The sequence below is a fragment of the Pipistrellus hanaki genome (assembly GCF_964339955.1).
Source record: "Pipistrellus hanaki genome assembly, chromosome: 1".
Lineage (NCBI taxonomy): Eukaryota > Metazoa > Chordata > Mammalia > Chiroptera > Vespertilionidae > Pipistrellus > Pipistrellus hanaki.
Window position 1 is genome coordinate 8,374,863 of NC_140503.1, and position 12,061 is coordinate 8,386,923.

The 12,061-nt window shown below is 61.4% G+C and overlaps 1 protein-coding gene across 2 annotated transcripts in view; it reads left to right on the plus strand.

The window, feature by feature from the left end:
- ITPK1 (inositol-tetrakisphosphate 1-kinase) overlaps nt 1-12,061 on the plus strand; it is a 127,851-nt gene that overhangs the window by 59,111 nt on the left and 56,679 nt on the right. Inside the window, exon 3 of one of the 2 annotated variants that reach the window (XM_084873647.1) lies at nt 11,155-11,280. The exons of the other annotated variant lie outside the window; for it this stretch is intronic. Coding sequence (XP_084729773.1) covers nt 11,155-11,280 — 126 coding nt within the window. The remainder of the gene's footprint in view (nt 1-11,154; nt 11,281-12,061) is intronic. 2 annotated transcript variants of the gene reach the window in all.

A 12,061-nucleotide genomic window follows, 5' to 3' on the forward strand; every position in this document is an offset into this window, starting at 1 on the left:
AAGTGGGGGCCAGATCACGGTCCCTCAGAGAGCTGGAGGGCCGGACTATATGAACTACTAATTCCTACTGTAACACCTCGGCTGCGCTCACTGCCCAAAAAACCTGGCGGGCCGGATCAGACTCCTCTGCGGGCCGCATGTGGCCCGCGGGCCGTAGTTTGAAGACCCCTGTAATCTAGGGGCACCTGTGCTGATTCTGCCAAGTCTCCGGATTTCTGGGACCTGGCATTCTTCTCTAGGTTTCTCCCAGTTGAGGTGGGAGGGGTTCCAACGCACATTTCTAACGCTGCTGTCATGGTCCCCGTGTCCGTGAGCACCTGGGAGCACCGGAGGCGCCCTACCCAGAACACGCCTGTTTACCCGGACACACGCCAGCGCCTTTCAAGGGATCCTGAGCACATCTTTTTCCGGGAATGTGTTTGATGTTGTAAAGAATTCCGTCATTAACTGTACCCAATGCCAGTTTGGAAACTGCCCGAAGGACCGCTGCCTTTGGACTGGAAAGAAATGAAGAGAGAACGAGTGTTCTTTGGGGCTTACACGTTAATCTCTGCCGGCTTAGTAGACGTTTAACTCACAGGTTCCCCTCGTTGAAAGAAGCTGCGCAGCGCGCGGGTATTTTTGGCATGGAGACTTCTCAGCACTTGTGCCCGGGGCTGCCGGTTGCCTTTCTGGGAGCAGCATGGAGCTGAAGGGAACATTGCGACGTGTTTTCCGTTGTCAGCAGAAAAAAGCATCCTAAGGCAGGAGCTGGGGTGGAGCAGGGGAGAAGGAAGCTGGTTTGGGACATGACGTGGGCATCCCAGCGGGGGATGGGCTCTGTTCTCACACCAGGAGCTCTTGGCGCCAGACCCGGCGCCTCCGAGGGGTCTGTGGTCCTCGTTGAAAATTAGACAGACCCCCCCAGGGTACAGACAAGAACAACGATGGCCTCGCCTCACAGGGCTTCAGTGCCAGGCCCCTGACCCAGGGCCCCTACTCTTCAAAGCACCACCCATTGAAGTTCTCACCTAAGTCCCCTGCTCTGTGGGCCAGAAACATGACAACTGCCGGGTGCTGGGTGCTTCCAGCAGAGACCAGGCAGGGTGCTGGCGCCGACATCTGTCAGCTTCCAGCGTGGTCTCTCCAAAGGGAAGGGAGGCATCCCTCCCCGCCGAGCCCTCCAGGGGCTGGGGACTCCCAGCTTCGGCTGGGCCCTCGGAGGCTCTGCACAGCCTGCCCATCCCCGTGCCCCCCTCGCGCTAAAGGAGACCCACTAAACGCCGCCCCTGTCCGGGCCCTCGCTGGCATGCCTCCTCCCGGGCCTGGCTGACCGGGGGCCTCCAGGTCTCGGCTCAGACGCTGCTTCCTGAGGGAGGCGTTGTGTTAGTTCCCTGGTCTGTGTGACTTCTGGAGCTTTCTCCAGCGGGTCCTGTGGAGGCCTTCCCCTCCGAGCCCAGCGTGGGTGTGTGAGGCCTGGGGCCCTTGGGGTCCAGTCTAGCTAGGCCTGGGGGGTGGGTGAGGGCAGTTTGGGAAGACAGTGGGGTGGTGGCTGTGGGGGAAGGAGCAGTAAGAGTTTGGTCAGAAATCCCTTGGGCCTGTCTCTTACCGGCAGTGACTTTGGCCGAGTCACCGAAACTATCTCCGTTTTCTTAATGGAGGGTAACATTTACTCGGAGGGGTCATGTGTCAATGCTCAATGAATACTCTGTGAGTGAATGGGCGAGTGGGTGGGCGGATGTATGTCTGCGTCTCCGGCTCTGGGGAATGAATTCAGTGCGTGTTTGCTGGTTCCTGGCACAGCTGGGCGCTGTGCCAGGCCTTGCATGGGTCACAGGGAGGAACAGGGCAGGATCGCTGACCTCGGCGAGGGTGCCCAGGCCAAGGAGAGCTCTTCTGCCACTCGCCAGGGGAGTGAGCGTCGTGCCGGGGCCCCAGGTGCTCAGAAAGGTCCCGTCTGAACCCGAGCAGCTATTTCTAGTAGCGTCAGAGGTGGAGGGTCCAGCAAGAACTGTGACAGATGAGGACCTGGAGGGACCAAGCGCAGAGAGGCTCCGGGAAGGGAGAGCGGGTGCCCTGCTCCCTGAACGGCTGCCGGAGGGCCCGCTGCGGGCCTGGCGGACACTGAGGCTTTACCGACATCTCGTCAGGCGCTGGAGGCAGGCGTCCGCGGCTCCCTTTTACAGGTGAGGAAACAGAGGCTCAGGGACTGGAGGCCACGGACGGAAGGCCCAGGCTCTGTCCACAACTCCGTCTTCCTCCACCTGTTCTCGGTACTGGAGGCCTGGCACTGGGCAGAGCGTTTCCTGGCTGGGGAGTTCCTCAGCACAGGCTAAGCTCGGCCACTGTAAGCAGCGACCCCAGACCTCACAGGCTGGTCACAGTGCAGCTTAATTCTCTTCCTGTCACATCTGATGGCGTCTGGTGGCCTCTCCAGCTTACTGTCTATGCCACCACCTCCCACACCTCCCTGTTGTTTGTTTGTTTTTATGCCTCACGGCAGGGTATGTTTCCACTGATTTTAGGGGGGGAGAGAGAGAGTCCCAGTAGCCCTTCAGTGTCCTCTGGGGTGGGTGTGCCCATCATGGCTTAGCCGGTCCCCTGTTTGTGGGACACGCATTCTGTGTCTCTCCTCATTGATTATTCTGCTCTCCGGCCGGAAGTGGTGGTAGCCTGCTGGTTTTTTTTTTTTCTCTCAGGCCAGCATCCCAGGAGTGGGCTTGCTGGGTCAAAGGGTGTGACCCTATCCTTTTTCAAAAATATTTTTTATTGATTTCAGACAAGAAGGGGGAGGGGGAGAGAGAGAAACATCAATGATCAGAGAATCACTGACTGGCTGCCTCTTGCCCTTATTGGGGATCGAGCCCGCAACCCGATCTGGAATTGAACTGTGACCTCCGGGTTCACAGGTTGACGCTCAGCCATTGGTCCACGCCAACTGGGTTCTCCTTTTAATCTGCTCTTGAGCCTGGCTCCCTCGCAGTGGATGCAGCCCAGGCTCGTCTTAGCTCCTGAGAGTTTGAATCCTGTTCTCCGGGAGCCGTGCTTGCTGAGCGGGTGTAATTTTCCTGGCTCTGTGAAGTCAAGTCAGCTGTCAAATTGCCAGAACTTTGGAGCGGCAAGGTACCTACCTCATCGCGAGGCCATTTCGTCCACTGGGCCCTCATCTTCCAGGGGAGAAGGGTTGTCCCCTCTTCCGCCTTAAGCAGATGGCTGTTTCCGCTCCTTGCCCCGGTAGTGAGACACCAGCTGCTGAGAAATCGGGGAATTGGGTGAGGGAGCAAAGGCCAGAGCTTTCCCGCCCCAGCCTGGGTCAGAGGCTGCTGGGCGGCAGCCTCCTGTGACCCTGCAGCTCCTGGCCTGAGTCCCCCTTGCAGTCCTCTGGGCATGCGAGTGGCTCCCCCCAGGGAAAAGCCCCTCTCCCCGGCCTGTCGCTCGCAGCCAGCCGCTCTGACACGGGACCAGGGCTGCATCCGCCCCGGCCGCGCTCCCTTTGGAAGTCTGCCCACGAGGCACCAGCCTGCCTGATGGGCCTTTACACTGGGAGCTGGCAGTCCTGTCCCCTCCTCAGATCCTCAGAGTGCGAAGGAGGCAGTCAGACCCACACCCTCGCCTTTCATCCGGGCCCTTTTGTCTGGACCTTGGTCGAGACAACGCTTTTGATCTGGCCGCCTTTCACCGAAGTCACAGCTGAACACACACCGCTCTGCGGGTGTGAATGGAGGGAGCAGGGACGGGAAGAGAGCCCGGGCGCCCGAGACACCTTTTGGTTTAGAGGCTAATTATCTGGCTGTGGCTGCAGAGAGACCTGTCCCTGTGCAGCTGTGACTCCCTCTGACCGGGGCCAGCTCCTCGCCTCTGTGGCTCGGCGTCCTTGTCTGCATCCCGGTGCTAATTAGAATTCGGTGTGGCCCGGACTCAGAGTTTTAAAATGTTCAGCATCATTAACACCGATGATACGTTTTATTGTAGCAACAAGTACTTTTGAGGAGTCTAATGTTACCCTGTTTCCCCAAAAATAAGGTAGTGTCTTATAGTAATTTTTTCTCCCAAAGTTGTGTTAGGTCTTATTTTCAGGGGATGTCTTATCTTTCCAGGCGCTAGGTCTTATTTTCGGAGGATGTCTTATTTTCGGGGTAGTTAGTAACAAGTGTTCTAGCTTTGCAAAATTCAAATTCTGGCCTGTACTCGAGCTCTTGACAGAAAGTCAGGAAAATGTCCCCTTGTCAGTAATAAGGCGGATGGTAAGAATAGGGAGCAGATGCCGAAACCGGTTTGGCTCAGTGGTAGAGCGTCGATCTGCGGACTGAAAGGTCCCAGGTTCGATTCCGGTCAAGGGCATGTACATTGGTTGCGGGCACATCCCCGGTAGGGGGTGTGCAAGAGGACATTTCTAGTTCTCTATCCCTCTCTCCTCCTCTGTAAAAAATCAATAAAATATATTTAAAAAAAAAATAAGGAGCAGAATAGCTGGCGTTTATCGAGGGTGCCGTTAAGTAGGAAAGACACACGCCTGTGTTTCTCCCTCACCTTCTACACATTCCGTCCCGCCACACCAGGCGGGGGGAGTTCTCCTCAGATCACGCAGCTCTGCAGCACCAGCCGGGTGTCCTGCAGTGTGACTCCGTTCTGACACTGCCTACCTCCAGTTAGTAGCAGACCCCGCCGGTTCAAAGGCCCACAAGGCTGCCTCCCCTCCCCCGCCCCCTTCGGATGCCAGTCTCAAGTGCAGGCAGTTCCCTGTGCTCCTGACCAGTTGGCTAAAAGTTGGAGGTTCCCACCACCCCCTTCCTTGGGATGATTGATGTGCTGGAATGGCTCCCAGAACTCAAGAACCCAGGCCCCGCACTGTTGGCCGGCTTGCTGTAAAGGAAATGAGAAGGGAGATAGTTGGACACACAGGTGGGAGCGGTGCGTCGGGCAGGGTCTGTGGGAGGGGGCACGGCTCCCATGGTCTCCTGGAGCCAGCCGCCCGCCAGCCCCTCCGTGAGGTCAGCAGCCCAGGAGTCCCGGACCCACACCCTTGGGATTTTTATGGAAGCTCCATCCATGGGCAAGACCCAGCAATCAGCTTACTGCCCAGCCTCTCCCCCTTTCCTGGGGATCGGAGGATGGGACCGAAGTTACCAGGCGTGGCGTGGTCTTTCTGGTGACCCCCCTCAGGCGTGGCTTCCCTAGAACAGAAGATCTGTCATCCAGGACATTCAAGGAGCTTGTGTCTCCGCTAGGCTCCTTGGCCAGGTCTGGCCGAGGGTGGCCGTGAGCACTGAGGCCTCAGCAGGCTGTTACCCGCGGTGCCTCCCTCCTGGTCCCCGCCTCCAGCTGCTGTGAGCACTTAGTGAGTTAATGCATGTAAAGCGTTTAGAACAGACCCCGGCACAGGGCATGTGTGCGAGAGCGGCGTGTGCACCCATGTCAGGACCAAGGTGAGGTTCCAAGAGGGAAGACCGCACAGGCCAGGCCGTCACCTGCCAGACCCCCACGCTGGCTTCCCCGGGGCCTTCTCAGCGGCAGGTCCCATGCAGCCTGTTTGACTGTTTCCGGGTCACACAGCACATCGTTCTGCATCCACAGAGCAGCGGCCGGCGGGTGGGGCTCGAAGCCTGGTTTCCTGGGTCCCCAGCCTCCCTGAGGAGTCCCAGGGGTGGTTTTCTGTTCCTTCTATCTTTAGCTGGTTATTGAGCATGTCAGGGCAGCCTGTGGGGAAGTTTGGGGGAGGGAGAGCCGGGAATACAGCTGACAACCCCCCGTCTTTGATTTCTTCTGCCCCCCTGCAGCCCCCCACGTTCTCCCTTTGGGGACTGTGTTAGGTAGGCTAGGCCCGTGGTCAGCAAACCGCGGCTCGCGAGCCACCTACGGCTCTTCGGCCCCTTGAGTGTGGCTCTTCCACAAAATACCACGGCCTGGGCGAGTCTTTGTTGAAGAAGTGGCGTTAGAAGAAGTTTAAGTTTTAAAAAATGTGGCTCTCCAAAGACATGTCAATCGCTGTACTATTGGTATTTGGCTCTGCGGACTAAAGAGTTTGCCGACCACTGGGCTAGGCTCACGGCGAGTGCATATACCGCCCCACATTTTGGCTTAACATACCGAATCTTCGTTAGTTTATACCACAGCGGAGTCCTGCTCATGGGAGGTGCCTGGCCCTCCTCTGGGCCTTGGCAGCTCCTATGGGACCCTCTGCTTCCTGCCTGCAGAGGAGGCATGAGAGGGGGTCGTGGGCGACCCTCCCGAGATGCCCGCCAGAGGTCGGTGCCTTCGGACACGCCCTTTTCGGCAGAGGTGGGGCCTGGGGCGCTGAGGCGTTTGGAATGGACACTAAGGGTGTTCCGTGCAGGCGAGTTCTCTGTCCCGTCGCTGCCTTCTCCCCGGTCTCACCCTCCTTCCCCGCCCTCTCCCTCCGGGGCTTGGCCTAGACACCTGCTCCTCTGGGAGTCTGCTTCTGGTCCCAGGGCAGGGAAGGGGCACCCTGCTTCCCGGACCGTCTCTTCTGGTTGGTCTCAATGTTCGGTTTTTCTTTAAAGTGCGGTCTGCATTCAGCACACATTGAGCCATCCTGCGTGGGGAGGGTGAGTTGTTTGAAGATGAACGTTTGAGCTGGGCTTTGGGACACAAGTCGGAGCTCACGGTGTGGACAGGGGCTCTGGGGGCAGGCGGGCAGTCCCTGCGGAGGGGCGTGTCTCCCCGCGGCACACGGGGCTGCATGTGGCTGTCTCCCTCGCCTGAGTCTGCCTCCCCAGAGAGCCAGGGCTCTCTGCCCGTCAGGAGAGGGCAGGGGCCTGGCCCACAGCAGGTGCCCAGGAAGTGCCTGTGGAAGAAGGGAGTGAGCGAGCAGAAGTGTTGTCCTGAGCACTCGGCATGCGGGTAACGGCCTGCATGGCTGAACACCGCCCTGTGCCGCAGCCACCAGCCGATGTTCTCACCCATCTCAGCAGCCCTGAGCGGTGTAGAGACACTGTCACATCCTTATTTTACGAACGGGAAACCGAGGCACCGATCAGATACGCGGCCGCTGCAGCCCGCTTGCGGTGGCGGCGTCCTGACCAGGCGTCGGGAAGGTGGGGAGGCAGAGCCTCCTGCCTCGGCTCCGCTGGCGTGACTGGGCTGCCTGTTTGGAGCTGGAGGTGACTTTCCAGCCACTGGGGTTTGCAGGCCTTTGTTTCTCCTCCCGGCCCTCCCCCGCCGCCAGCCCGCCTCGCCGCGGGAACAGTGGGCCCTTGTTCCTCCGGGACCCAGCATTGGCCTCCCGGGATGGCGTGACTCGGAAGCGCGGTGCCCGCAGACCTCCGCGGCCTTTCACTGAGAAGCCTTGTTGCTCGCAGAGGGAGACCGATCGAGCCCCTTCCGTGGAAAAGAACAAGTCCCCTGAAACGTGTTTTCTGGGGACAGAGCGGGGCCAGGAAGACAGAAGTTCACATTGGAAATGAGTTCACTTCTGCCTGAGCCCCTACCCCCGCCCCCTCTGGGAAACAGAGGCGCGTGCCCTTCTGAGGTCCCCTCCTCCGGGGCATCCCCTTCCTCTGAGGGTCCCTCCTCTGGGGCATCCCTCTCCCTCTGAGGGTCCCTCCTCTGGGGCATCCCCCTCCTCTGAGGGTCCCCCTCTGGGGCATCCCCCTCCCTCTGAGGGTCCCCCTCTGGGGCATCCCCCTCCTCTGAGGGTCCCCCTCTGGGGCATCCCCCTCCCTCTGAGGGTCCCCCTCTGGGGCATCCCCCTCCTCTGAGGGTCCCCCTCCTCTGGGGCATCCCCCTCCCTCTGAGGGTCCCTCCCTCTGAGGGTCCCCCTCTGGGGCATCCCCCTCCTCTGAGGGTCCCTCCTCCGGGGCATCCCCCTCCCTCTGAGGGTCCCCCTCTGGGGCATCCCCCTCCTCTGAGGGTCCCTCCTCCGGGGCATCCCCCTCCTCTGAGGGTCCCTCCTCTGGGGCATCCCCCTCCTCTGAGGGTCCCCCTCCGGGGCATCCCCCTCCTCTGAGGTCCCCTCCTCTGGGGAATCCCCCTCCCTCTGAGGGTCCCTCCTCCGGGGCATCCCCCTCCTCTGAGGTCCCCTCCTCCGGGGCATCCCCCTCCTCTGAGGGTCTCTCCTCCGGGGCATCCCCCTCCTCTGAGGTCCCCTTCCTCTGGGGCATCCCCCTCCTCTGAGGGTCCCTCCTCTGGGGCATCCCCTTCCTCTGGGGCATCCCCCTCCTCTGGGGCATCCCCCTCCTCTGAGGGTCCCTCCTCTGGGGCATCCCCTTCCTCTGGGGCATCCCCCTCCTCTGGGGCATCCCCCTCCCTCTGAGGGTCCCTCCTCCGGGGCATCCCCCTCCTCTGAGGGTCCCTCCTCCGGGGCATCCCCCTCCCTCTGAGGGTCCCTCCTCCGGGGCACCCCCCTTCCTCTGGGGCATCCCCCTCCTCTGAGGGTCCCTCCTCTGGGGCATCCCCCTCCTCTGAGGGTCTCTCCTCTGGGGCATCCCCTCCTCTGAGGGTCCCTCCTCTGGGGCATCCCCTCCTCTGAGGGTCCCCTCGTCTGGCACATCCTGTCCTCGGAGGGCCCCTCCAGAGGGAGCGGCCGGTCTCCTCCTCCCCAGCCCGCGGGGGAGGCAGAAGCCCCCTGAGCCTCTCTGGCCACCAGGAAAGCCGTGCCAGACGCCCGTCCGAGGCGCTGGCTTCGGCCTCGGCAAAGACACTGCAGGGAGAGATGGCCGGGAGGGGCCAGACAGGCTGATGTGTGTTACACTGAAAGGGTTATACTGGCATAAAAATGCTTGGAAAATACACAAAGGAAGGTGGCCGGCGTCCAGAACTTGACTGTTTACCTTCCGCGGAGCAGCCGGGAACGCGGAGAGCTTATTTTCCAAACAGCCTGTGGTTGTCAGGTCTACAGGCCCTGGCCTTTGCCGGGCAAGGAGGAGACGGGGTGTCCCTCTGCCACTGGGACCCCCGCTCCCCGGGCTGATTTCCGTCCCTCGTGCTGCACGGGACACCCGGGGAGTTCTCAGAGGGATGGAGTTTCTGACCGGCCCCGGTGCACGGCCAGCATCCCTCGTGGGACCTGGTTCTCTCCCGGGTGTAGCTGTCTCGGTGTGAGAATACCAGCCTCTTCCTTGTGGTGCCGGTCTCGGCGGAGCCACGGGATACAGCAAACGTGGGTCTGTGGCCGTGGCACCTTCTGAGAACCTGCTGTTCTTTTCCCACGTTGCCACTTCCCACCGGCTTCTCTGTCTTCTTTCACTTTCTGCTTTCTTTCTGGGAAAGGCTGTCATACAGAACCTGCAGACAGAGCCAGGAAGGCCCCCGCAGAGCCCTGTTCTGGCTGAAGGAGAAACTGAGGCGCAGGGCTTGCTGAGCGGGGCTTTTGCACAGGCCCAGGACTCCTGGCAGCTCGGCGGGGGCCTGGGCCCGTGGGTGTTGCCGTTTGGCTCCTGTCCAGGCCTCAGCGGGGCCACGTCCCAAGTGCATGGCCCCCGCGGCCCTTTCTCCTCCGCGCTCCTGGTGTCCCGGTGTGTGAGGGCGGGGGCATCGTCCCCAGCCCCGGGCTTGCTGGGAGGGCCCGCACCTCTCTCCCGCCCCGGAGCCCGGCAGCGGGGGTCGGCCTCACCACGGTCCGCTTTCTGTTTTGTTTTGTACACAGGCTCGTCGCCATGGGAAGGCGAGTCTTCGTTATTTTCTTTTTTTAATCGGGGGAATCCCTTAATATCTTTCCTGGCAGGCAGTAAAAAAGAGGAGTCGAGGGTATCCGCCGGAATGAGCTGGCACCGTCTGAAGCCGTTTAAATCTGGGCAGGGTCCTAGGAGGCACCCTGGGATGGGGAGCTGTCACCACGCCAGGCCTGAGGGGACGAAGGGAGAGAGGGTGGCACAGGAGCCCTGGGAATAGCAGGGGTCTCTGCGAGGGCTGCCCTGCCCATGGGGACTGTGGCTGCTGCCAGGAATATGGTGGGGGCGTGAGGAGGGTTAACAAGCACCCAGACACACACTTTCTCTCTCTTTCCCCATCCCCACCACCCATCCCCTTCTCCCCTTCCCATCTCCCATTGGGGCTTCCAATTGCCCGGACTCGGTGGACAAGGCAGCGAGGGGGATCGTGGCTCCGGAGTCAGCTTCCCAGGGCGTAGGGATGGGGGCGCTGAACGACGAGCGAAGGCTCAGATCTGTTTTCGTCCCAGCTCCCCGCTTTCTCCAGATGTCTGTTCTCCACCCAGCTGTGAAATCGCTTCTCATCGTGCGGCTGGGAACGAAACGGATGCACGCTGAGTTGTTAGCGCTGCGCCTCCGACAGCCATCGTTGGGAGCTGTCGTTGTGCCTTCCTGACTAACGACTTTGAAACAGTCCTGGAGGGAGGCCCGCTGGGAGGGTGGGGCCGAGGGCAGGGGTGGGGATGGTGCCTCATCTGGCTGCTCCCGAGGCCACCCGGGGGGTCAGCCAGGTGCCGGGCTGGCGCCTGCTGCCTCCACAGGCCCGGCCTTGCAGGTGGTGGCGTCCGCGTGCAGGCGGCAGACATCTGGCGGGTCGGGCCGCCCTGGCTGCTGGCAGGTGCTCCTGCCGTGGGGTCAGGTGGTGCCGAATGTCTGTCAGCCAGCGGCTCCGATCCCTGGGGGCCCTTGTGCTCTTGAGACAATAAACACATGCCCGTGGCCGCGGGGTGTCGCCGGGGGAGCAGGGCGAGCCGTGTCCCGGGATCGCGGGCGGCCCGCGCTCCCTCACTGTCAGGCTCGGCCGGCCCCAGCGCGGCGTGCATGCAGCTGGCCTTGAGCAGCTGCGCTCAGATTTATGGAGATCGCCGCTCTGCTAAGAGTGCGTGTCATGTTGTGGAGTGTCCTCTTGGACCGCAGCACACGTCTGGCTGTGACTCCCCCGCGCCGAGGCCTTCCTGAAAAAACCCAGGCTGCCGGGCCGAGGGGGCACGTTCCGTAAATTCTCTCTCTCTAAAGCGATTTCACAGCGATGGCTCATTTTCGGTGCTTGGTCACCTCGGTTCCTCGTGTGCCTCCCGCACCCCGGGCAGCGTGGGGCTCGGCGACGGAAGTACACACATGGGGGCTGCACCGGCGGAGCTCCGGGACCCCCTTTGTCCCGTCTGTTTCCCACGAGCGCCAGCCCTCCCGCCCTCGCTGCGTGCTGCGGGGACGTGCGGAGGGGGGGGACAGGGCAGGGCCGTGGGCTCGGGGGCTCAAGTTCTTCTCTGTGTCTCTCCCCTCACAGCTGAACCTCAGCCGGCCGATCGAGGAGCAGGGCCCCCTGGACGTCATCATCCACAAGCTGACCGATGTCATCCTGGAGGCCGACCAGAACGACAGCCAGTCCCTGGAGCTGGTGCACAGGTTCCAGGTGGGCGGGGAGGGGAGGAGGGGGGCCTGCGAGCGGCTCGTGCGCTTCCGAGGCGGCCCGGCTGTGTGTGTGTGTGTGTGTGTGTGTGTGTGTGTGTGTTCCCGGGGCGGCTCTGCCCCTGCCAAGACGTGGCTTGTGGTCAGGCACTTCCTTGCCAGGGCCTTCGTGTGGTTGGGTGTGAAATGGGATTGAACCAGGGTATGGTTGGCACCGCCTGGGCCCTCTGCCTGTGTAGGCATGATTTACTGATCAGAGTCCTGCTGAGCCCAGTGCGGCTGCACACACACACACACACACACACACAGCCACAGCCAGCGGTTCTGAGTGAGCACAGGAGGTGGAACCAGCTTGAAGAAAGGGGTCCTCGAGGTCTTAGCATTGGAACTGCCTTGGTGGAGACCCGCTCTGTGCTCATTACCCAGACACTGTGTGCTTGTCTCCGCGCAGACCACGCCCTCCTGGCCGGCCCATTTCTCCAGCAGCCTGGGGCCTGAACCCGAGGTGACCCGCCCTCCACCCTGGAGGTGCTGCCTGGGCCCCCGTGGACTTGTCCTGTATCTTCTCTGTTGTGGACAAGAACGTGATTCACTCCTCCGGAAAGCGACTCGGGGGCCATGAGAGACAAGGTCGTGTTATCAGTGAAGAGGCGGCCGAAGCAGGGCCTCCCGGTGGGAGGGGACGCTGGGGCTCGGCTTTGCAGTGTGATCATTGGAGACTGGCCTCCTGTCTGTCCTTATCAGGACAAAGGGGACTCTCACTGCCACACAGTAGCCCTCTGCTG